This window comes from Mustela nivalis, assembly GCF_964662115.1.
Source record: "Mustela nivalis genome assembly, chromosome: 15".
Classification (NCBI taxonomy): Eukaryota; Metazoa; Chordata; class Mammalia; order Carnivora; family Mustelidae; genus Mustela; species Mustela nivalis.
This window is the reverse complement of record NC_139034.1, coordinates 25,551,602-25,578,667: the sequence shown is the minus strand read 5'-3', so window position 1 is coordinate 25,578,667 and position 27,066 is coordinate 25,551,602. Positions and strand designations below refer to the sequence as shown.

Here is a 27,066-nt window from a genome sequence, read left to right as displayed (position 1 = left end):
TGCTTCAGGGAGCTACAGACATAAGAAACAATGATAGAGTGGCATGAATTACATGTCAAGCTGGATAATGAAGACTGTTTGGTTGTGTGTTCTGGGGAGCTTAATGAGAAGCAGAGAGTAAGAAAGTTTCACAGAGGAGCAGAAAAAGAGTTCTGTGTGGTGGATTTGTACACACAAGGAGCTCTGAAAGAGAATGCTGTGCAGACTGAGTGGTGTGGGGGAGGGAGGGGAAAGACATGGAACACATGAAACAGAAATGAGAGTGTTGAGTCCCAAGGGCCAGAAGGCACCCCGTCTACTTGGAATGGAGTCTGTAGGTCAAGTTACTGAAGGAAATAAGCTCAGGTTTCAGGTAGGATAGGAAAATATTTTAAAGGTTCAAGAGCCAGGAAATAAGAAAAATTGTGGAAGCATGGGGGCGGGGCAATTCCTATGTGACAAAGTGGCCTGACAGTTATCACTTATAACAGTGATTATAGCTCACAAAGCAACTTCACATACATTATCTAACCTAATCCTCACAACCCGGGAGATGTGGTCTTTATTTTGCAGATATACTGAGCCAAAGATACTGACTGGCTTTGACTAGAGGCACAGAGTGCATTGTTCTTCTGCTCCACTTACTGCTTTTCAAGTAGGAGCAGAGAAAGACCTGCCTATTGCCAGTCTCTCGACACTCTATAGCATGAAGAGAAGGGACAGGTAGGGAGACCACTGTAGAAATCCAGGCATGAGCAAATGAGGTGCTGGACTGGGCGGTGACAATGGGAACAGAAAGGAACGGAGAGAGTGAGGAGAGATTCCCAAGGTAAAATCAATAGGAAGTGCTGACTGGATGTGGGGGCACAGCCAGGAGAGACTCCAGGATTCTACATCGTGAGGCCTCAGTGAGAGAATTCTGGTGTCACTTGCAGAAGCAGAGGGAAAGCTCATCTGACAAATCTGGATTGACACACACAGTTCCATCGTTGGGGCAGAAGCTGTCTAGGTAGGTGTCCTGCACCTACCACGTGGGGGGTGCTCATAAGTCTGTGCGAGCGGATGGAAGAAAAAATAATAGTTTGCAGTAGGAGAATGGATAAGCAGAACCAAGAGTAGAGTATGTGCAGAGATAAGAACAGAAGTCAAGGATCGGGTCTGGGTGCGTGCCTTCCGTGGGACAAAGGGCAAGGAGTGGTGGTGGGGAAGTAATAGGAGAAGAGACACAAACCTGGAGAGAGAATTTGGACGGTTTATATTTCTTAAGACCCGGGAAAGCTTCGTATTGCTTTAGGATAGTCCAAGGCACTTCAACATTTAAGAAAACAGACTACCAGGTCCCATCGCCTAGGGGAAAGAGGTATATATGTCCCCTTCCGGCCACTCTTGAGTTACTTCTCTCAGTGCAGTCCCATAGGATATCGGAAGCAGAGTCACTTGGGACACTGCTAACACTGAACATGCTGGTTTGACATTGAGATTTGAAACAAACACCAGAATTTCCAGTTTGCATGCTATCTCTTACCTGACAGTTTTTGGAAGCAGAGCCAAAAAAGATGATCTGCCTCTGCATTACTATTTGTACTTTGAGATCAGTGCCATTGCCTTTTCCTACACCTGAATGAAATAAAGTTAGGCTCATTAGAACAAAGAGCAAAATGTCTCATTGATTAACATTATGGATTAAAGAGAAAATTATGACAGCTAACAGTGTGTCAGTAGTGAATCATCTGGGTCTTGCTTGGATTCCGTCTTTAAAAGACAAATCTTTAAGCCCAACTTTGTCTCCTAAAGTTTAATTTATAAGGCTGGAGGTGTGTGTGGGGGGGGGAAGACATATAGTTTAGCTTCTAAGACAGAACTTCATCTCTTCACCTTTCTAGAAAAAAATCAGGTAGGTAACTTGCCACCTTTCCTGCTAGTGTGTTGCTTGCTTCAGACATCCGACAATGGGTCTTAAACAGTCTAATTTTCTCTTACCCTCATCTGGAGTTAGATATTAGACTGCTGCATCCAAATATTCTGGTGGCACTCATGATACATCTATAGACAAATGGTTTCTTGCTCTCTATTCGATTCAGATGAACCCTTTTTTTAGGAGTTCTTAAAGGCTGGTTTCTCAAGCCTTCAATTAATTCTAACTGCTTTTCTTTTAATGAGGAATGTCACAAATATTCATAGAAGTAAAGGTTCAGAACTAAAAAAATATTCTAACAGAGTCATATGTTAATCATTCTTGATGTTCAGATTCTATTTGCATCGTAGGACCACATTATGAATTTGCATTAAGCATCACTATGTCTGAGCCTTACTTCCTCCACCCCATGCCATCCTATCCCATTGCAGTTGCAGAACTCCTTTGCAGAACTGATGTTGACCAGAGATTAGTGAAAATGTAGAACTAAATTAATACAAACCCTTACCACATGACAGGAAAGGGCACTGATTTACAAGCTTAATTCCCACACATTTAAACCTCTTAAAGCATATTTCTATAATATAAAAGGTAAAAAAGACATGAGGTGAAGAGTCTGGCTCACCTACTCCCACCTGTTTATTTGTCCAGCTCCAAATGGAGAATATTTTTGTGCACATATAATCAAAAAGGAATACTCTCCCTGAGTATTTTTATATATGTACATAGCACAAATATGAATACATATTATTCCCCACTTCTGTGTTACAGGAATTGTTGCATACCACAGCACTGTTCTGTGCCTTGCATTTTTTAAAAATGTTTTTAATTTTTTATTTTTTATAAACATATATTTTTATCCTCAGGGGTACAGGTCTGTGAATCACCAGGTTTACACACTTCACAGCACTCACCAAAGCACATACCCTCCCCAATGTCCATAATCCCACCCCTTTCTCCCAAACCCCTCCCTCCAGCAACCCTCAGTTTGTTTTGTGAGATTAAGAGTCACTTATGGTTTGTCTCTGTCCCAATCCCATCTTGTTTCATTTATTCTTGCATTTTTAAAATACATGTCAAAAATTTTATTTGACTCATCAATTAATCAAAAACCAGTAAAATGTTACAGCTGATGCAAAGTTAACTACAAGCCACTGTGCAAAACAATAGGGAGTTTCCTCACAAAATTAGAAAGAGAATTACTGTATAGTCCAGTAATTTTGCTACTAGGTATTTACCTAAAGAATATTAAGCACCAATTTGAAGAGATATATACACCCTTATGTTTATTGCAGCATTATTTACAATAGCCAATACATGGAGGCAATCCAAGTGTGTACTGAGAGACGAATAGGTAAGGAAAATGTAGTGAAGATGTATTTATACAGGTATACACATACACAACGGAACATTGTTCAGCTGTAATTAAAAAAAAAAATCTTGCCATTTGCAACAGTGTGGATGGACGTGTAGGGATGCTAAGTGAAACAGAGAAACAAATATATTTCAATCATGTGGAATTTAAAAATAAAAATGAAGAAAAGAAGACAAAAAACCAGACCCTTCAATACAGAGAACAAACTGATGGCTGCCATAAGGGAGGTGGGTAGGGGATGGGTGCAATAAAGAGGAATAAAGAGTACGCTTATCATTTTAAAAATTAACATATATGTATTATTTGTTTCAGGGGCACAGGTATGTGAATTATCAGTCTTACACGATTCACAGCACTCGCCATAGCATATGCTCTCCTCGATGTCCATAAATTTTTTTTAAAAGATTTTATCTATTGATTTGAGAGAGACAGAGAAAAAAAAGCATGAACAAGGGAGAGGCAGAGGAATAAGGAGGCTCCCCGCTGAGCAGGGAACCTGACACAGGGCTCTATCCCAGGACTCTGGGATCACGACCTGAGCCAAAGGCAGACACTTAACAGACTGAGTCACCCAGGTGGCCCATGAGAGTTTACTTATCTTGATGATAATATACTTATCTTGATGAACACTGAGTAATGTGTAAAATTACTGAATCATTATATTGTATACCTGGAGCTAATATAAACGAATGTATGTTATACTTCAATTAAAAAAATACTGCGCATCTATTGGGAAATAAAGATTGATGATATGAGTGTATAAACAGATATAAAATGGCTTAATCAGTCACCTGGGTGGTTCAGTGGGTTAAGTGACTGCCTTTGGTTCAGGTCATGATCCTGGAGTCCAGGGACTGAGTACTGCTTTGGGCTCCCTGCTCAGCGGGGAGTCTGCTTCTCCCTCTGACCTTCCCCCTCTCATGCTCTCTCTCTCTCTCATTCTCTCTCTCCCAAATAAATAAATACATAAAATCTTAAAAAATGGTTTAATAATCAATTTCTTTCCACTAGATACAACTAACTTGTATTTTTATGTACAAAAATTATTTACAGTATTATTACTTTTCTACAACTTAGAGTTATAAAGAGCTTAAAGACCATGAGAGGTAGAGATAATCCCACAAGGGTGCACAAGTCAAAACACTGCTCACTGCAAATTCTTTCACGCTTTTTTCTGACAGTCTCCCCATCCCCATTCTGTTTTGATCTTAACAACCTCAAAGGAAGATTATTCTTACTCCAAAAGAAGGCTGGTGTCTCTAACACTGAGTCATGAAGACGTAGGAAATCTGAACAGACCGATTACTAGTAATGAAACTGAATCAGTCATCAAATAACTCCAGACAAACTAACGCTCAGGACCAGATAGAATCACAGGTGAAGTCTGCTACACATTAAAGAAGAGTTAATACCTATTCTCCCAAAACTATCCCAAAAAATAGAAGGTGAAGGAAAACTTCCAAATATATTCTATAAGTTCAGCATTACCCATACCAAGACCAACTAAAGTCACGATTAAAGAAACAACAAACAAATAAAACTACAGGCCAATATTCCCCATGAACTTAGATAGATACAAAAATCCTCAACAAAATATTAGCAAAGTACATTCAACAATAAAAAGATCATTTGCCACGATCAGTGGGATTTATTTTGGGAATGCAAGCATGGTTCAATATTTTCAAATCAGCCAACATGGTACACCGCATTAGCAAGAGGAGGATAAAAAATATATGATGGTTGTTTTTTTGTTGTTGCTGCTGGGAAGATGGCAGAGTAGGAGGATCCTGTGCTAACCTTGTCCCCTACACACACCAAGATAACAGCCACATCAAGTGCAACAAACTCTGAAAAGGACCCAAAAACTGGCAGAACAGACTTTCCACAGTAGAGAGGAGGCCACATCGAAAAGGTAGGTGAGGTGAAGACACAGTTGAGAACCAACCCCCCCTGTAAGACTGTCCATGAAGAGGAGGGACCCCCAAGCATGGAAAAGCAAGAGTCTCAGACCACAGAGCAGGCACAGGAGACCTGCACTGAGAAGACAAGTACCTATAACATTTGGCTTTTGAAAACTATTGGGCTTTAATATGTTTTGAGGACCAGCAGGGCTCAACTCTGGGCACTTTATTTATTTACTTGAGTATAATTAACTTAAGTGTTGTTTATTAGTTTTAGTTTCAAGGGTATTTATTAGTATTAGTTCCAGGTGTACAGTATAAGGATTCAACGATTCTATACAATCAAGGTCAGTGTACTATTCATCATCTTTATCTATTTCACCAATCCCCTACCCCACTTAACTTCTGGCAACTCGTTTCTTCTCTGTACTTAAGACTCTTGTTTTTTGTCTTTTTCTTTGTTGTTTCTTAAATTACTTATGTGCATGGAATCATATGGTACTTGTCTTTCTCTGATTGACTTATGCATTTAACAATATACCCACTAGGTTCATTCATGTTGGTCAAAAAACAAGATTTCATTCCTTTTTTATGACTGAGTAATATTCCATTATACTTATGTGGATATGCACCTTCTCTTTACGCATTTATCCATCAGTGGACACTTGAGTTGCTTCCATATACTGGCTATTGTAAATAATGCTGCAATAAACATAGGGGATATATATAGCTTTTGAAATTAGTGTTTCCATATTCTTTGGGTAAATACCCAGTAATGGAATTACTGGGTCATATGGTAATTCTACTTTTATCTTCGTGAGGAAACTCTATAGTATTGCCCACAGTGCTTTCACCTCTATGTCTACTGCAGCATTACCTACAATAGCCAAGACGTGGAAGTACTCAAGTGTCCATCGATAGATGAATAAAGAGGTGGTGTGTACGTAGAATGGAATATTATTCACATAAAAGAATGAGATTTTTGCCACTTGTGACAACATGGATGGACCTACAGGGTATTATGCTAAGTGAAATAAGCCAGACCAGAAAAGGACAAATACAAAAAGTAGTTTTCCTTATATGTGGAATCTAAAAAATAAAACAAACAAAAATGAACAAGCAAAAAGTAGAACCTGATCTGTAAACACAGAGAACAAACTGATGATTGCCAGAGGGGAGGAAAGTGGGGAGAGGAACAAAACAGGTGAAGGAGAGTGGGAGATATAGGCTTCCAAGCATGGAATGAGTAAAGTAAGTCTTGGGGGATAAAAGGTACAGGAAACATAGTGAGTGACATAGTGAGTGTCACTCAAATAGTGTTGTATGGTAAGGGATGGTAGCTACACTTGTGAGCATAACATAATGTATATACTTGTCAAATCACTAGTTTATGTATCTAAAATGAATGTAACATTTTTTTAAAAATATTTTATTTATTTGACAGACAGAGATCACAAGTAGGCAGAGAGGCAGGCAGAGAGAGAGGGGGAAGCAGGCTCCCTGCTAAACCAATAGCCAGATGCTGGGCTCAATCCCAGGACACTGAGATCATGACCTGACCCGAAGACAGAGGCTTAACCAACTGAGCCACCCAGCCACCCCTAAAATGAATGCAACATTTTCTGTCAAGTATATTTCAATAGAGAAAGTGTTTATAAAAGTAAGGGGGAGACAACGTCTAGAAGTCCAAGAATCGTTACTATAAAAGAATGACAACAACAAAAGGGGAAGAAAGCCACTGCTGCTAGAGCTGATTTATGGACAGACAGAGAGGTGGGGAATAAAATTGGAGAAGTGGATGAGGGGGGCTGGACAGGTGTGATGAGACATGCCAGATACATTTTTGTTCAAGTCAACTTCACAGAGATCTACTGAGCTCCAACTGTGTGTCAGGATCTGGGGGATTCAAAGACGAATGAATAATGGTCTCTGTCCTCTTGCAATTTGCAACACAGTAAATCACCTGACAGAGACCAAGGAGATACAGTGTTATAAATATGACACCTCAGTATAAGGAAATGCATGATCACAGGTTGAGTTCTCCCGGAAGTGGACCCTAAACCAACACTCTGGTTACTAGTGATTTATGAAGGAAGTGCTCCTAGGAGGAATTTCTTCATAAGAGCCAATGAAGGGTGGGATTCAGCAGATTCAGCTTGATCTATGGGGAATTCTTTGGTGTAAATTATACTGCAGAGTTTGCCACACTTGGAAGCAAAGGAGTTGAGTTTTTGTACAGCTGCTAGTCATTGCGTATGGGCTGCCCAACAGGGTGGTGACACTCTCAGGGATTTGGGGCTCTAAATAAATGAGTTGGCTCCAGTAGTAATTCTCCAAGGATTATAGTAAAGGGGGTGGAGGTTGGGTGGAGAATCACAGAGCTGGTTGAAGGGGTCCAGTGGGATCTTGATGGGGCACCAAGAGTGTCCAACCCCAAAGGCTAACAGAACTTCTTAGCCTAGAGGGTTCAGTTTTTTTGGGCAAGCTAACAATGCGATAAGAGGATAATAAGTAAAAAATATATATATAAAAAGAAAAATGCTGGTGTCATTAGCTTTGGCCTGATTATTTACATGGGTGCAGAAAGACTGGTAACTTACCATGTAGTCCTTCTGAAGTTGGCTCTGAATTCTGGACACACAAATGTACTGAACAGCTGCTAAGATTACAACTTTGTCTGGAAGTCTCCATGAGACTTCCTTCTCAAACTGGACTTTTAGAATCTATTTGTTAGCCTGAGACTAGCAAACCAAACCCATGAAACCCTCTCCCAGTTTTCCTCTGCAGTACTTATTCATTTGGGTTAGCTCCTCTGTTCTGTATCTCTGCACCTTCCAGTTTTAACTAAACAATGTTTCTGCAGTTTATATAAAACATAAAATATTAGCAGAGAAGTCACAGTCTTAGGGTATAACATCAGACTGAGAAACATACGAAATTCCAGAACTTATTAAAAGTATTTTTAAGCTTAGAATTTTGAGAAACAATTCCCATTCTCACTATTCATGTTAGGAAAATACATTAAAATTCCACTGGACCAAATGCCTATTTGTCTGTCTGGAACGGTTAATACTCATGGGGGTCTGTATAGATACCGTTGGTCCCATTGTTAACAAAGAAGAAACTGAAGCAGAGCATACACTCAACGCAATTCTGGCTCTCCTACCACTGAGTTGGTTTTATGGTTGCATTTATATTTCTCGGTGTGAGAAACTGCTCCAGTGGCTAACCATGTTGTTCTTCCTGGTCTAGAATAAAGTGGCCAACTCTTTTTGCAGGACCCCACTGAATGTGGGAAGGGAACAGAGCAAAACTGCTGTCCCCTACCTTCTGACACCTGTTGGACAAGCCTGGCTCTGCCTGAGGAGGTGTGGCAACACCTGGAATTCTGAATGAGGTCAGCCATTAGGACCACGACAACTCTCTCCCTCCTAATTCACACACAGCCAAGGAAACGGTCATCATGGACTCTCTAGAGGACTTTGCAGTCTGCAAAGCCTTTTCACCAACAGTTGCTAATTTTTATACACAAGCAGCCTTTTGCCCGAATGGGCCATGTTTCAAGGGTCTGCCTGCACAATGCTTGTTTGGAAACCTAGACAAAATTTCCCACAGAAACAATCCTCCTGGGTTGACATTGGTTTTCACAAGCCGGAAACCGATGCAATCCAACTGTGGTAATCCACTGAAATTCCTCACCACTACCTCTGTGTGTGTGGTGGGGAGAAAGTGATATAGAAATAATTTGAAAAAAAGCATTTTATACTTTAACTGTAATTTTTTTTACTATGCAGGATACACACACACACATATATATATATATATATATATATATATATATATTAAAGGATTCTTTTATTTCTAAATAATTGGGAGAAATGTTAAAAAAATATCTATATCTAGCTCTTATTTTTTGGGACTCCCCAGAAGGCTAAAAATACAAGCCTGTTGGAATGCATACCAGTGCTCCAGCACCATACTACTCATGAGGGACCCGGCATCTCCGCACGGGCCATGGTTTAACTTTGGGGAGCCAGAGCATCGCTCCCTACTGCGCCTCAGGCAGTGAGAGTGAAGCCCCAGCCCACCCCCACTGAGGTGGCCCTGTTTTGCCCCCTCCCCTATGAGCTGTGCAGGAAGCGGGGTGGTTGATGGAGAATTAAAGACTTGAGGATGGTTCTCCCCCTCCCCTTCTCCTTCATTTCTTAAGTCCCAGAGATGGAAGATCTAATTTTCCTGCCTCCCTGCATGATGATAGATCCCAGTCCCTCTCCTGACATTCTAGAAGCATGAGAACAGTCAGCTCTTTTAAAAATTGATCAGGATTTTTACTCCTGGTAATAAGTAATAGAAGCTAGGAGGCTGAAAGATGCCCCCCTCCCCCCACCACCCTGAGTCCAGGTTTCTCCCAACCCCCTTTCTGTGTTTACATAGATTCTAGTAAGGAAGACCTGGGTGGTGCTCCTTAGGAAGCTAGCCTTGACCTTGACCCTCAGCTGGCAGGGTCCAGTCTGTGTGTACCCCAACACTGTGGTCAGCTCTTTATATCCATGCGCACTCATTCCTCTCCTTCCTGAGGGCAGAGAAACACTGGCAGGGGGCTAGCCCAAAGCAGGCACTTGGTAGTTATTTCTAAAAGAAAATTTGTGGCAACAAATTTCATTTGTTGTTTGGGTATTGAAGACAACTTTATGTATTTAAGACATATCAAGACCTCTCGAGTTGCTGGGGATGAGGGGACTAACAGTGCAGGAGGGAGGTGAGAGGGAGAGACCAGGATGATGAGAGGGAAAAGAAGGTTTCTGAAAGGCTCATGTGAGCAAATGGTACAGGGCTGCCAGATGAACCCTGAACTAGAGGTGGACATGAGGAAGAGGTGGTCTCCAGGGCTCATGAGCCCTTCCTCTCTTCTCCATCAGGGTCCAATTCTTAAAAGCTCACCCTGCGCTGAAGCCAAGGCAGCAGTGAGAATAGAAGACAGAAGGATATGAAGCCCTCACAAACTGGTGAAGAGAGGGCATCTAAGGACTTCTGGGCTCTTCCACCAGGAGGGGTTACATGTGAGAATGCATAAAAGGACAGCCATGAGTTGGGATTGTTGGTACACACATGGGAGCAACCATCCCACGCCTCAAGAGTCAGAACATTTCCCCACTGGCCAACTCATCAATGACACATAAATCACTTACCATGAATTGAATAAATAATAATTTTTTCGATCTTCACTGTTTTTTTTGGAGGGAGAGTCATATTGTAAATATTTTTCACCTCTGAAAAATATCCAACGTATCTACTCTGCAAAACAACAGAAGACTAAATTTAAGTGGAGGCGAAAAGTCTATCCTCAGCATTCCTGATTTTGTTCTTGTTTTTATTTTTACATAGAATTTAGGGAGAATCATTAATTAAAGAAACATTTTTTGAGTGCCATGATATGACTAGGCATGCTTATGTTTGCTGCCTCATGAGTGAATATCTCCCTTAGAAGAAAAATTCTGAACTCTGTGCTGTGGGGAAGGAACAAGAAGGGAGGCACATGTGGCTCCTATAGGCCACTTTCAACTGCAAGGACACCTAACCAGACCCAGGGAAAGCGCTACAACCTTTCAACAAGACGTAGTTAATATGACTGTGGAAAAGCTCAGTCTGGGTGTGAAGGCTTAACTGTGACTAAGTTCAAGGAAGGTCTGTGCTCTGGCAGAGAGTAGCCTCCTCATCACTAAAGGATTTGAGCTCCACACACTGCTAATGAAGATACATATGCTCTTGTCCCTGCGGCCAGCTTGAGTGTATTTTTTAAAGATTTACTTATATGAGAGAGTGTGTGTGCATTAGAGAGACCAAGAGCATGGAGAGGAGCAGAAGGAGAGGGAGAAGCAGACTCCCCAGTGAGCAGGGAGCCCCAGGGTCATGACCCAAGCTGAAGGCAAACACTCAACTGACTGAGCCACCCATATGCCCCAGAAATTGGGATATTATTAAGGTATCATTAAGGTATATACTTTTAAAAGATTTTATTTATTCATTTGACAGACAGAGATCACAAGGAGGCAGAGAGGCAGGCAGAGAGAGAGAGGAAGCGAAGCAGGTTCCCTGCTGAGCAGAGAGCCTGATGCAGGGCTCGATCCCAGACCCCGGGACCATGACCCGAGCCAAAGGCAGAGGCCTTAACATACTGAGCCATCCAGGTGCCCCAAGGTATGATATTTTTATTTGTTTTTACTTTTTAAAGATTTATCTGTTTGTTTTAGAGGGGCAGAGGGGTGGAAGTAGAGGGAGAGAGAGAATCTCAAGCAGACTTCCCCATTGAATGTAGAGCCCATTGCAGGGCTTGATCTCATGACCCAAGATTATGACCTTGAACTGAAATTAAGAGTTATATTCTTAACCCACTGAGCCACCCAGGTGCCCCTTAAGATATAATGTTTTTAGATATGATCAATGGTGTTATGGTATTTTTACCCTCAAGAGTCTATGTGAATGTCACACTAAAATACTTGTGAGATAAAATGACCCGATGACTGGGATTTCCTCCACAGCCATCTGGGTTCTGTGGAGAAGGGGTGTGTGTGTGTGTGCATGTGAGGAGAGTGGGGAGGGAATGAATGCAATGTGATAAAATGATGGTTGAAGTGGTGCGAGGACTATATGGGGATTTATTATAGGATTGTCTCAGCTTTTTATGTTTGAAATTATTCACCATAAAATATTTGTTAAAGGATAAAACAGGGTAACTGCATATATTTCACATGGATTTTCTGAGTATTAAATGAGATAATATATGTCAAAGTATAATAGTGTCTGGAATAGGTTTGGTAAGATGTTAATTTCCCCTTTTTCTTTCAAAATACGGGAGCCCCCTCTTGTCTCTTTCTTTGAGTCTCTCTCTCTCTCTCTCTCAGTCTCTCTCTCTCACACACACACACACACACACATACACACACGAGATGTTCTGCAAGAGGTGAATGGCCCAAGTATGGGTTTGTGAAAGACTCATTTCCTCTCAGAGGGAAATCAAAGACTAGTGATTTTTTTTATAATCTTCGAGTCTGGAATCTTAGAAATTAGACCTTTCTACTTTGGGAAGGAATCAACTCTTGAACTCCGTAAGCAGTGACCAATGTTAAATGGAGAGCAGGATTCCCCAGGGCAGGGTGTGTGTGTGTGTGGGGGGGTACTCATAGACATGGCTCTCTGGCCCTGGGAGGGAACCAGGCCTGTTATAGGCACCGGAGTGGAGCGGCCCGATCACGCGAGGAAAAGAGTGCACAGTGACACCAAATAATGGGTGCTGAACTCCCCCAAAGGTCCCCCCTTTTAAGAATAACAACTTACCTGAGAAGGGGTTTCAACTCCCTGAAATTTAGTACTGGTGCTTTTATCTGTTCGCCGTTCTCCAAAATAAAAAAGGCTCTCCTACGGAAAAGGGGGCAAGACAGTCATGGCTCATATGCCCTTTCTTTTCCTGTGGAAGGTATTCTTAAAGGTTCTAATGGCACATTATTTCCTTAAGTCTGCAGCCTTTAGGCAGAGTTTACTCAAACTAAATTTAACAACAACAAAAAATCGTATCAAGGCTTTTTGCACAAACACGTACTCGCATACAACTGAAACCAAAGTTTCACAAAACAATACTTACCTTTTGATATTTTCTATTCGAATCTAGTCCATTTTATTTTTAAAAACGCTAGTCACAACCCAACAAGTTGACTTTACAATTCACTGAAAGATTGGACCCACTTTGGAAAACACTGGGGAAGAGCCTCCATTTTCCTAACCTGTGTGTCTCAAATTAGGAATAAAGCAGATGGTGGCACCAGAGGGTGGGACAATGGAGACAACCCAAAGTTTCTCCTCTCAGACTGCTGGCCATGTCCATTCAGTGGGAACTTCTCAGCACAATCATGGCAGTAATAAGACTGAGAACCCCACTTTAAGAACAGGAAATAGCTCACCCTGTCTCTGCAGAAATTTTCAGAGGGCCCAGCCTCCAATAGATCCCATAGATATTGACTATGAAAGGTTAATAACATCAAGGAGAGATTTTGTTCTGCGTTGGAAAATGTACCTTTCACCTACCTAGTGCTTCTAGGTATGTTGGACATCCTTTGGAGAACCTACCAAACCAATCTTGATATTATTCTTGTGAGGAAGGAGACCGTCCCCTAACTGGGGGTATAAGAATGGGGCTGGGAGCAACTGAGCTGTAGGAAGCATTATGACTGTGGAGTTGTTTTACACTTGGACAGCTTGACTTTACAACCCCCCCTTTAATCCTGTCCCTAATAGACCCTACCTTTATTTAAAATGTTGGTATTATTGTAGACATCATGGATTTTTTTCATTAATCTTAATTTTAAACATACTGCATTCGATTATTTCTCTTAATTACTGAAAATTTTGGCATTCCCTTAAATTTTGTGCCTGAGGGGAGTTTCTCACTGACCTCACCCTAGCCCTGGCCCAGACTAAGAGGCACCTAAGAGGTCAGTTACTAACCAGTGAAAATTAAACTAGGAAATATGGTATATTAACTAACTAGAATGTAAAGAAAATTTTGGAAAAAAAAATAAACAAGGACAAATCAAAACGAGGCTTTCTAATAAGTGGATCTCTAATCACAACTTCATTAAGTACCACGACTCAAAGAACCATCTTAACATCCTACCAGTGAGGTTTCAGAACTATCAGATTCAATCAGCACAAGATCATCTGTGGTAACAGCTTTCCTACCTCTGCAGTTGTAAATATTCCACTGGCAATAAGGTAGGCACAAATCATCGTTCCAGTTCGTCCTGCAAAAGAAAAGAAGTTAGTCCATGAACAACCTGTTCATGGCAGTATTTGGTATAAAGATGCTGTCCGAAATATTCAAAGAGCTTATTTGGGATCGATTTTCTTTCCCTCTGAAAGGGCTTATTCAAAAGATTTCAATTCAGGAATAGCCAAAGCTGTTTCATTGCTCTGAGGTTGTATCTAGAATTCTGTCCTGTGTGCCAAAAGGCACGTGCGCACGTGTATGCTGTTCTCTAATCACTGCTGCTGGGGACTGCAGTAACGGGGGCAGAGCCATTGAGGTCTCATCTAGGACCCTAGAGCTAAAGAGCTACTTACCAGTTAAGAACTAATTACATACCCTGTTTTTCCAACTAACATAAATAAAAATACCTATAAAAGATAAAACATGATCAGAACCCAGAACATGACATAGCATTTATAACACCCATTTTTTCCTTCTATTTTTGAGTCTTTAAGTGTGTTATGAAACATACATGAAAGTAAACAGAAGAGTATAACAAACCCCATAATATCTGTTTCCCAGAGTATATTATATTGTTGTCCTCGTTTCACTCCTCTTCCTTCCTTCCATGTTTTTCTTCCTCTCTTCTTCCACAGAATTTCATTTTTTAAACTTTTTGTAAGTATGATCCACACCCAGAACAGAGCCCAATGGAGGGCTTGAACTCATGACCCTGAACCAACTGAGTGACCCAGGCACTCCCTATAGCATTTTAAAGCAAACCCTTGATTTCATGTTATTTCATCCTCAAAATTTTTGTTTTACTCTAAATTATATTTTTGCACTGCTATACAAAATTTGATTTAAAAAATACAGTGTGTCTTTTATTTCTACACTTATCTGTAGCTTTTGTCTTAGCCAGTGTATGCTGAACTTACTTTGTGTAATTTCAAGCTTACCCTTTTAACTTTAGATATATATTACTTCCTATTCTTTTTTTTTTTTCAATGAACATCCAAACTTATTTTACAACCCATAGTTTGGAAAACATTCTAAGCCAAGCACTTCCAAAAAAGACTTTTTACCACCTCATGCTGTGATATAAAGGCTTCTTACTAAAGGAATTCCTGACTATTACCAACCCTGCTCTTAGTGGTAAAGACTGTTAACATTTCAGTTCTGTCTGGAGGCCATCACTGGGTCTCTATAACTGGTATTTTCCCATCTGAAAAACACTTTTGCAGATTCCATGTTCTTGTGGCTGTGTACAGTCACAGACACAGTACATATCCTATCATGCAATCAAGTGAAGTCAATGCAGGGAAGCATAAAAAGATACATACTTACCTTCAGTCATTTATCTTAATTTACAACATAAGCATTTGCAAAACAGTGTGGAGATTCCTTAAGAAATCAAAAATAGAGCTACCCTATGACCTGCAATTGCACTATGGGGTATTTACCCCAAAGATACAGATGGAGAGAAAAGAAGGGCCATCTGTACCCCAATGTTCATAGCAGCAATGGTCACAGTTGCCAAACTGTGGAGAGAACCAAGATGTCTACCAACAGATGAATGGATAAAGAAGATGTGGTATATATATATACAATGGAATACTATGCAGCCATCAAAAGAAATGAAATCTTGCTATTTGTGATGACATGGATGGAGCTAGAGGGTATTATGCTTAGCGAAGTGAGTCAGTCGGAGAAAGACAACTCTCATATGATCTCCCTGATATGAGGAAGTGGAGATGCAACATGGGGAGTTTGGGGGGATAGGAAAAGAAAAAATGAAAGAAGATGGGATCGGGAAGGAGACAAACCTTAAAAGACTCAATCTCAAAAAACAGACTGAGGGTTTCTGAGGGAAGTGGGAATGGGATAGGGTGGTGGGGTTATGGACATTGGGGAGGGTATGTGCTATGGTGAGTGCTGTGAAATGTGTAAACCTGGTGAGTCACAGACCTGTACCCCCAGGGATAAAAACACATTATATATTTCTTAAATTTTTTTTTAAATGTGCTCTGACAGTTTTTAAAATTAAACATTTTTACTTTCATACATATTTTTGCAAATCAAAAATGAAGAAATTCAAGTAGTCAATAAATAAGAAAAAATATGCTCAATCTTTCTTAGTTTTGTTATTCCTATTTTCTTCCCTTTAGTAGTCACCTTCCACCCCCCACTTCCTTTCCTTCTCTTCCTTTAGTTTTGAAGCAAACATCAAAAAATGTTCACTATTTTTTAAAAAAATGTATTCATTTATTTGAGAGATTTGAGAGAAAGAGAGAGAGCAGGGTGGGGAGCAGAAGGGCCGGGAAAGAGAGAAACTTAAGCAGACTCTGTGCTGAGTGCAGAGCCTGGTGAAGGACTGGATCTCCCCACCCTGAGATCAGGACCTTAGCTGAAACCAGGAGTCACTGCTTAACCATTGCGCCACCTAGGCGACCCCCCTTCCCAAATTTTAACAACTATTAATACTAATAACAGTATGTACCTTCTTCTTGTACTTTAATGTATTAATATTTATTTAGAAAAAGAAAAATTAAAAAATATTTTTACCTTTGCCTCCCTTACAGTGAATCACTATGATGTTTTTGTCATCTTGAGACATCCACTCATTCACTTCCTTGGCGAATGACACCATCTCACTGATTTCAAATGTAAAATTTTTAGTTGAATTAAAATTCATCCAAAAAATCAAGTCCAATATATTTAGCTTTCTTTTGACAACCATCTTGGCATGAAATTTACCTTAGACTGGGGACATTGTGATCATCAATCTTGATTCGCTGGACCCTGTCATGGAAGTACTTAGGGTTATAAGCTCTTTCACCTAAAATAAATAATACATAGGTCAGATACATATGCCTAATAAACACAGTAAATGATCAAGTTATGAAGAAGTTCTACTTTTTATTATAAATGCCTTATCCACCTTAACTTTTTTTTAAAGGTTTTATTTATTTATTTGTCAGAGAGAGAGAGAGAGAGAGCGCGCACAAGCAGGGGGAGTAGCAGAGGGAGAGAGAGAAACAGGCTCCTCATTGAGCAGGGAGCCAGATTTGGGACTTGATCCCAGGACTCTGGGATCATGACCTGAGCAAAAGGCAGATGCTTAACCAACTGAGCCACCCAGGCATCCCCCTTAACCAGCATTAAAAGGAGCTTTCTTACTGGCTCTTGTTGCTTTTAAGAATATTAAGGGTCTGAAAAACAGAGATAGCAGTGGTTTGTCCATCTTGAGTAACCCAACTTATTTGGACTTAACAGGCCTTACTTTTAATTTTATAGTAGGTTACTCATCATATTACCACATATTACCACAGAGCAGAAGTAAATGTGGCCAACCAGAATGCTTGCCTCCTGAAAATGTCTGTTTAATATACAGGAAGAGGAAAAAACAAGACAGAATACTAAGTGGGGATATAATCTCTTTTCTACAGGTTTTGCTTTTGAGCATATTTTCCCTTGTTTATTGACTATTTGGATTTTTTTCATATTTGGGTTTTGCTCTCCTCACACCCCACTCCTAGTGAATTAGGAAATGTATTTTTTGAATTGTCTGTCTTCAAAACACAAGCCAGCAGGGAAAACAGAAGTATTTCCCTAAACCTAACACTACTAGAGCAGATTCTACCCAAAATGGCTCTGCCTCAACTTAAGCTTCCTGTCTCCCCGACAGGGCATTTATACTATTGAGATATTTTTTCCCCTACAAAACAGAACCAATGCAAGATGGAGATTTTTAAACTCACTTCCCATCACCCACCAAATACTTATGATTAAATGAAATGTGAAGACTGAATCATCTTATATGTAGTGATCTGTTTCATATCAATAGTAGCAAAATATCTGGCCATGTACATACTGCATAGATTGTAGATTTGATAGTGGTCTCGATGTTTGGTATCTAAGAACCGCACAACTTCCTAGAAAAAATAGACACATATCATACATAAATCCATATGGCATCAATATAAGCTATTCCTTAGGAGTAAGCCAGAATGGTCATTACCTTTTATTTACTTGTCCTTCACTTAGCATTTTAGGGGAGATTGAGGGAATAGAGTACCTACATTCCAAGTCCTAGCTTATCCTCTGATGGTTTTCAAATAGTCCACAATGTTGTGCATGACTACCTGAATAACGTCTACTACAAATACACATTGCTTAAAGCTACCAGAGACATTTAGCTAGCCTTACATAAGTAGGTGAAAATTATGATTTCGTAGTAATATATGATTCTTATCTAGATCTATTTTTGAATAGATAGGTTATTTTTTAAAATTTTTTAAAAAGATTGATTTATTTTAGAAAAAAGAGAGAGAGAACATGAGTAAGAGGAAGGGGGGGAGAGAGAATCTTTAGCAGACTCCCCACTTAGCATGGAGCCTGATGTGGGCCTCCATCTCACAACCCTGAGATCATGACCTGAGCCAGAACCAAGAATCACAGGCTAAACTAACTGAGCTACCCAGGTGCCCAAATAGATAGTTTTTTTAGATCATGATCTGGATATTACCATCAACCTATGCACTATTTAAATGAATAAATAATGCAAAAATGTGTGGTATGATTGTGTGTCTATACATGCATGATAAAAAAAACACATTATATTAAATTTTAATTAAGTGGTGGCAATATGGAGACTTTGGATCACCTTTGCATACTTTCTAAAATGAATACATATGCGTGTATGTGCATATATATACACACACACACGCACACACACAAATATGCATATATGCATAACTTTTCAAATAAGAAATAGTGACCTAAAGTACAGTTACTATCACATACAAATACAGTATTTCTACCAAATTTATCCATTTGAAACACACACAGACCATGTGTCTCTGTACAACAAAATGACTGTAAAAAGGCTTAAAAATTGATGAGTATACTACCCTGACCAATGTTTACTAGCTTCATATTGAGAAAAAGAAAAAACATCAAAATGATCAAGTGGTTAAATTGTCAGTAGGAAATAGTAAATAAAAAAGATAAATACTCTGAGTCTGTAAAATGCTGGAATGGGGGAATAGACTCATAGGCATCAAGATTTCATGAGATCCTTTACACTAAAATGAAATCCAGATGGAGTAAAGAATCAGAGATTTTTAAAAACCCACAAATATCTCTAGGAAGTTCGAGTGCATATTAATCAATTCTTTAGATCAAGAAAAACAAAATATTGAATCAATGGAAGATCAACAGATTTAGGTTCGACTTTAAAAATTGGAGATTTCCATTAAAAAATGCCACAGTGCAATAAACAAGATTCATTTTCAGTAAAATGGAGTGAATGGGAACTATGTCTAATATTAACTATAAACTAGTTATACTAGTATAAACTAGTAACCCAAAACAATTTAAATAATACTCCCTCAACTTATAGATAAATGGGCCTAGGACATAAATAAATTCATTAAAGAGAAAATTTAACTGCATAACAAACTATATAGATAAGTGTTCACCTCACCAACAGAGAAGTCTAAACAACAATAAAATCCCATTTTCACCCATTAAATTAGCCCTTTCCTTTTCAAATGGGAAAATCCAATGTTCGCAAAGATGGCATGAAAATAAAGATTTTGATTTATTGTTAACATAATCCCTTGGATTTGGTAATATATATTGAGAATCCCCAAAATACTCATACTCCATTACCAGGGTATTTAATTCCTAGGAACCTATGAGAAAAGGCTTTATGCCTTTAAACCTTTGTGCCTCTGATGCTGCATTATTAATGTTTTTTTAAAATTTCTTTTCAGTGTTCCAGAATTCATTGTTTATGCACCACAACCAGTGCTCCATGCACTACATGCCCTCCATAATACACACCACCAGCCGCATTATTAATGTTAATGACACCTAACTATCCAACATTCAAGCATGATTATAACACTAATGAAATACCACACAACCATTAGAATACCGTTTTGCCCTTCATTCTCTCAATAAGCAAACATTTCACAGTATTTAAATTCTGTGCAGTCTTCCTTAGTATACCACACTTACGGACATTCAGCATTTGCTTTTTTAATAAAAAAAAAAAAAAAGAAAATGAAAAACCTGGGGGCCGTCTGGGTGGCTCAGTGGGTTAAGCCTCTGCCTTCAGCTCAGGTCATGATTTCAGGGTCCTGGGATTGAGCCCCGCATCAGGCTTCCTGCTCAGCAGGAAACCTGCATCTCCCTCCCCCTCTGCCTGCCTTTCTGCCTACTTGTGATATCTCTCTCTCTCTGTCAAATACATAAATAAAAAGCTTTAAAAAATATTTGGATGGCTAAGTTTTAGGGATTTTTAAAAAATCACCTCATATTTCTCTATACGTTTTTAAAAAATGATCTCAAGTTCTGAATTTTCTCCAAGAGTCCATCCTTGACTCAATACAAAGATAACTTGCTGCTATTTTTTCTGATCTAAATAGTTTTCCTGAAGACTATAAATACCTCTTAAACTAACTAGCTCAACAGAGACAAAAAGCATCTAAAAAGACAGTTCAACTCTGCCAAGAAACCACATTTTGGGGGACTAGATGTATAGTTTTTGTCCTCAACCAGAATAAAGAATATATAATTGTACCAAGGTCAAAAACTAAAAGATAACTAAGAAGATTTTTAGCAATGTAGGTAATGTAGATCTCCTTTTTTTCAATAGCCTTAAGTTTACAATTCCAGAAACTCTTGGGAAAGTGAAAAATGCTGTCTACTCTTTGAAACCCTTTTTGCAATAACCTCCAACTTTGTCCTAAATAGGCCAACCCTTTCTCTGTGTTCACAAAATATTAACTAACCAGAAGAGTTTACACTGGAAGCGACTGTCTATCTTAGCACATTCCATGATCTGGAGATGAAAGTGCAACCTCTTTGCCTGAATGCCATGGCAGCACTGGCCACACTTGACACTTCCACCATAGTGCTTGCTTCCTTATTCCCACATATGTCCAATCTTGCTACTTCTCAGAAACACTTGACATTTATATTAGCAAATTTACTGCATATGAAATCTTACTGTTTGCTCTGCATGTTACTGTCCATTGCTCTACATATTACTATCCATTGTTCAAAGTCTAATCCTGCACATTTATTCCCTCTTAAGAGTGAAGGGGAACTACATGACCATTTTGCATTCTCTCAGAAATTAATCATGCCGATATCTGAATCTCACACCCTCTAGTCCAACTTGTTAGTTTGTAGATGGCTTTCATCCTAAAAACAACAAAGACATGCTCTGTCCATTACACGTTGTTATCATTGAACATGTAAGCACCAGCATAGCTCCACTGCCTCATTTTCAGTCAGCCCAGGTACCTGAACTAATAGCTCAGACATAAGCCTACACTCAGCAAAAGAGGAAGGTAAATATTCGTATGGACAGTAGATATGATTTGGGGGGTGGTTCATGATTCACGAGTTTTATGAAAACTGATGATTTATCACCTCTTCTATTATGTCTATTAAAAATGGTAAAAAGATCATGGTTTATTAGAACTTTGTCAATAACCCAAGGAGATAAGTGTTAAGAACTGAAAAAAAAAATCTCAATGGTCTAGAGAAAACTCTAGAAGCCAAGAGTAATGTCTTTGCTTTGACTTTACATACTTAATGAAGTTTGTGGCTTTTTAATACCCTAGCCAATATTAAGTGTTACTAAATTTATATTTATCACCACTAAATCTACAAAGAAAAATGAATCCATTTAAACAAGTTGTAATTAACTCACAGCTCTCAGCCCAACCTACTGAAAAGTAATATTGTCAAAGGATGCTCTATCCCTAGAGATGGATTCTGGCAATTTGAAGATGGCTACCCTAAAGTGCCATAATCCATCCAATGGTTCTGGTCAAATTACTTCAAACTATTCCCATTATGGAATGAATAAAGTAGTTTCCACATTAAACAGCAGTTTGGAAAATTTTTCAAAATTGGTCAAGGGAGTAGTAGAATCATGTCTTACTTACAAATAACATAACCTAGATAAGATGTGGTTCACACTCTCCTTAAGACCTTTTTGAACATTTGTAAATTGATTTTGACTGCCCAAGTCCCAAGACTATGACTATGGACTAGTTATTGTTTTTAATTTTTTGCATGTATAGAAAAGCTTCCCTGCCTTAAGTGATTTCATGAAAGATTCAAATACTTAATCCTCCCCTATTGGACTATATCATATGAATTTATTTGGTCAACAGAATGACATAAAGCAAGTAACTTCAAAAACCTTTATAAGATACCACTCTGGCTCTTGCCTTTTTGCCGTTACATAAGAACATACCCAGGCTAGCCTAATAAAGGATGAAAACATATGGAACAGATAGGAGTTACCCCACATACCCCAGGTATATGGTGGGATGGCCATATGGTCATTAGAGAGCAGCGAGGTAAGGTCATTATAGAGCAGCTGATAAGGAAAACTGAGATTCCATTCCACAGTGGTGATGTAGGAAGACCCTGACTTCACCTTCTCCATGGCCACACCAAATCTACAAATATTAATAGAATAGTTCCTCCTGAAGAACTGAAGGATGACTGAACAGATTCTGCATTACATAAGATAAAGAAGCTACATAGAGAACTGCAAGAGAGAGGGAGGCAAAGCAATGAAGGAAAGTCCCACCTCTGACACTGTGAACCATAGAGGGGAGGGACAATACTGAGGGTTCAGTTAGAGATTCATCTGCCTTAGGGCAAGAAAATAAGCCATGGTTGAAAAGGGCAACTAGGATTTAAAAAAAAAAATGTAGCCCTAGAACTCCACCAAATGCTAGGGAAGCTCCTAGAAATCCCTCGAGATTGGACAGGTTGTTGAGTGTCACAGTTCATGCTCCCCTTCTACCTAGATAGTGTAGATAGAAGCACAGTTTACACATCCAAGCTGGTATAGAGCCCCAGTGAGCCCTGGGCCCCTAGCCCACATGAGCCCCAGCCATTCTATCAAAATGGCCCTAGTATGACACACACTGGGACACTCCTGCTAGGCACCCACTACACCTCCAGCCATTGTATCAAAGTCATATGCATGCAAAGCACCCTGAAACATTGTAGGCCCCCACTGCATTGGCTTCAGATAGCTTGCTAGGGCACTTACTGCAGAGAATGTGCTGGGACCACCTGGTTCACAGTTGCATTGGCTCCAGCTAACTTGCCAAGGAGCCCTTTGCAGTAAGCACCTTGAGACACCCTGGCCTACACCCACCTCAGCTTCAATAGTTCTGCCAGGGAGTAGTTGTGTGTGGAGAGCCTGAGGCACCCTCACTGACACCTACTTCAACAGCTGTCCTGCTGGGGTGCCACTTGTGCAGGGTGCACCAGGACCTCCCTAAGCTTGTGCTCCACCTCAGCTGTATCTGCATGGAGAGCCTTGGGACACATAGCTTTCACCCACTTCAACCAATTTGTAAGGGTCCTCTCAGTGTGTAGAGCCCTAGGACCCTCTGCTTATAGCCACTTCACCTTCAGCTGTGCTACCAGGGTGCTCTCTCTATGTAGACAGCTCCAGGAATGACCTGACTCAGACACACTTCAGTTATGGCCATCCCACCAGGGCAGCCTTCCCATGGAGTGCCCCAGTACCCACAGATCACACAAGCCACAATTCTAGCCAGCCCCTCAAAGTTACTAGGAACACAAGTGTACACAAGGGACAACCATACACAAGACCATTCCTTCAAGTTTTGGATAAGAAGCTTTTCTAATCATAGTAGCAAATACAAAAAATCAAGAAAAATTGGGAGGCAAAGGAATATGGTTCAAATAATAGAACAAAACAAAACAGAGCTAATCAATTTGCCTGATAAAAAGTTTAAAGTTATGATCATAAAGGTGCTCACTGGTCTAGAGAAAAAAGTGAAATACTCAGGGATAACTTCCACAAAGAGATAGAAAACAAAAAGAACAAATCAGAGTTGAAGAATGTAATAACTGAAATGAAAAACTACTAGATGGCATCAACAATAAGTTAGCAAATGCAGAACACATAAGTGATCTAGAAGATAGCTGAATAGCAAAAACAAAAAAAGAATTTTTAAAAATTAGCATAGGTTAAGGGATCTCTTGGACAACATCAAATAAGTAAGAATTTGCATTATTGGGGCCCCAGAAGGAGAAGAGAAAGGAGTAGAAAATATATTTGAAGAAATAATAGCTGAAAACGCCCCTAACCTGGGGAAGGAAGTAACATCCAGGTTCAGGAACCATAGAATTCCAAGCAAGATGAACCCAATGAGGGCCACACCATAGCACAGAATAATTAAAATGTCAAATGTTAATGATAAAGAGAATTTTAAAGGCAGTCAAAGCGAAGCAAAAAGTTACAAAAAGGGAAACCCCATAAGGCTATCAGGTGAATTTTCAGCAGGAACTTTGCAGCCCAGAGGAGATAGGCATGACATATTCAAAGTGCTGAAAGGAAAAAACCTGCAACCAAGTAAACTACCCAGCAAGGTTTTTATTTAGAATTGAGAGAGAGAGATGGAGTTCCCTAGACAAGCAAAAGCTAAAGGAGTTCATCACCACCCAACCAGGCTTAAAAGAAATGTTCAAGGAACCTTTTAAAGTGGAAGAGAAAAGGCCTTAATTAGAAGTAAGAAAATTATAAAAAGATGTAAAATATGACAACATAAACACAAAACCGGAGGAAGGATTTAAAAAGTTTTTTATAATGTACTTGAACTTAAATGACCATCAACTTAATATAGAATGATGTATACATAGAATGTCGCATATAAACCTCATGGTAAACACCAACACAAAACTTATAAAAGATACACAAAAAAGAGAAGGAAAGTCAAGAATAACACTACAGAAATTTATAATCTTAAGTAAAGAGAACAAGAAGTAACAGAGAAGAACCACAAAAACAACCAGAAAATAATCAAAATGACAGTAAGTACACACTGAAAATAATTACTTAAATATAAGTGCCCTCAACACTCCAATCAAAAGGCATAGGGTGGCCTAGTGGACAAAAAACAAAACACAACTACACATTGCCTACAAGACACTCATTTCAGATATAAGGACACACTCAGGCTGAAAGTGAATGGATGGAAAAGATATTTCATGCAAAAGGGAGTGGAAAAAAACCCCAAGGTGACAATATTTATATCACAAAAAGCAGAACTTTAAGACTTACAAGAGAATAAGTAGGGCCTTGCATAATGATAAAGAATCAATTGAACAAGATGATACAACAATTATAAATATCTATGTACCCAACAATGGCACACCTAAATATTTAAAGTAAATATTAATACCCATAAAGGGAGAAAGAGTAATACAATAAGAGTAGGGGAATTTAACACAACACTTTTTTTTTAGATTTATTTATTTATTTATTTGACAGACAGAGATCACAACTAGGCAGAGAGGCAGGCAGAGAGAGAGGAGGAAGCAGGCTCCCTGCTGAGCAGAGAGCCCAACGCAGGGCTGGATCCCAGGACCCTGGGACCGTGACCGAGTCGAAGGCAGAGGCTTTAACCCACTGAGCCACCCAGGCGCCCCAACACAGCACTTTTTAAATAGATATATCATACAGGCAGAATATCAATAAGGAAAGTGTGTCTTTAAACAATACAGTAGGTTAGATGGAACTAACAGATAAATATTATGTTGTTTTGACACACAAAAACAACAGAATACAAAATCTTTTTATATGCACACAGAATGTTTTCCAGGATATATCACACGGTAGGCCAAAGAACAAGTCTCAATACATTTAAAAAGATTGAATCATATCGTGTATATTTTCTAATCACAATGGGGTGAAATAGAAACCAATTACAGAAAAAAAAATTGGAAAACCAAACAGGTGGAAATTAAACAACATGCTACCAAGCAACAAATGAGTCAACAAAGAAAATGAAGAGCAAATTAAAAAATATATGGAGACAAATGAAAATGAAAACACAATAGTCTAAATCTTTGAGACCCAGAGAAAACAGTCCTAAAAGGGATATTTATAGAGATACCAGCCAACCCAAAGATAGAAGAAAAACCTCCATCTAAAAACCTAAAAAAACTAGAAAAAAAAGTAAAGCCCAAAATTAGTAGATGGAAAGATTTAATAAAAATCAAGCATAAATGAATGAAATAGAGTCTTTAAGAATAGAAAAGACTAATGAGGGGCGCCTGGGTGACTCAGTGGGTTAAGCCGCTGCCTTCGGCTCAGGTCATGATCTCGGGGTCCTGGGATTGAGTCCCGCGTCGGGCTCTCTGCTCCGTGGGGAGCCTGCTTCCCTCTCTCTCTCTCTCTCTGCCTGCCTCTCCATCTATTTGTGATTTCTCTCTGTCAAATAAATAAAATCTTTAAAAAAAAAAAGAAAAAAGAAAAGACCAATGAAATAAAGAACCAATTCTTTCAAAACATAAAAAATTCAATAAATCTTTAGCAGACTGATAAGGAGAAGAAAACAAAAGGAACTGAATGAAACCAGAGACAGAAAAGTTAACAAAGAACACCATAGAGGTACGAAAGAGTATAAGAGTGTACCAGAAAAAAAATATATGTCAAAAAATCAGATAACCTAGATAAAAATAGATGAACTGCTTGAAACATACAGTCATCCTAAACTGAATCAGGAAGACATACAAATTTGAAAAACAAATTATTGCTGACAGAATTGAATTCCTAATCAAAAAACTCCCAACAAATTCCAGGATCAGACAGATCATAGGTGAATTTACCAAATATTTAAAAAAGAGTTAATACCTATTGTCTTCAATCTATTCCAAAACAATAGCAAAGAAAGTATAGCTTTGAAGTACAGCCTAATGAGGCCAGCATTACCCTGATACCAAAACAGACAAACACACTACAAAACAAAACAAAACAAAACAAAACTATAAAACATTATCACTGAAGAACACAGAAGCAAAAATTCTCAACAAAATATTAGCAAATCATATTTAACAATATATTAAAAGGAACATTCACCATGATCAAGTGGGATTTATTCCAGGTTCATAAGAAAGGCTCAATATTTGCAAATCAATCCCCCGAGTCAACAAAATGAAGTATAAAAATCATGCAATCATCTCAACAGATGCAGAAAAGCATGTGACAAAATTCAACATCCATTTATGATAAAACTCTCCAAAAAATGGGTTTAGAAAGAACATACCTCAACACAGTGAAGGTCATATATGA

At 39.1% G+C, this 27,066-nt stretch overlaps 1 protein-coding gene across 1 annotated transcript in view; it reads right to left on the bottom strand.

The window, feature by feature from the left end:
* Nucleotides 1–27,066, bottom strand: part of LOC309849178 (phosphatidylinositol 3,4,5-trisphosphate 3-phosphatase TPTE2-like) — a 122,017-nt gene that overhangs the window by 3,786 nt on the left and 91,165 nt on the right. Inside the window, exons 21-27 of the mRNA XM_082701505.1 lie at nucleotides 17,785–17,845; nucleotides 16,668–16,749; nucleotides 16,476–16,564; nucleotides 13,904–13,965; nucleotides 12,506–12,586; nucleotides 7,771–7,801; nucleotides 1,505–1,596 (exon numbers count right to left, since the gene is read on the bottom strand). Of these exons, the coding sequence (XP_082557631.1) occupies nucleotides 1,505–1,596; nucleotides 7,771–7,801; nucleotides 12,506–12,586; nucleotides 13,904–13,965; nucleotides 16,476–16,564; nucleotides 16,668–16,749; nucleotides 17,785–17,845 (498 nt within the window). The remainder of the gene's footprint in view (nucleotides 1–1,504; nucleotides 1,597–7,770; nucleotides 7,802–12,505; nucleotides 12,587–13,903; nucleotides 13,966–16,475; nucleotides 16,565–16,667; nucleotides 16,750–17,784; nucleotides 17,846–27,066) is intronic.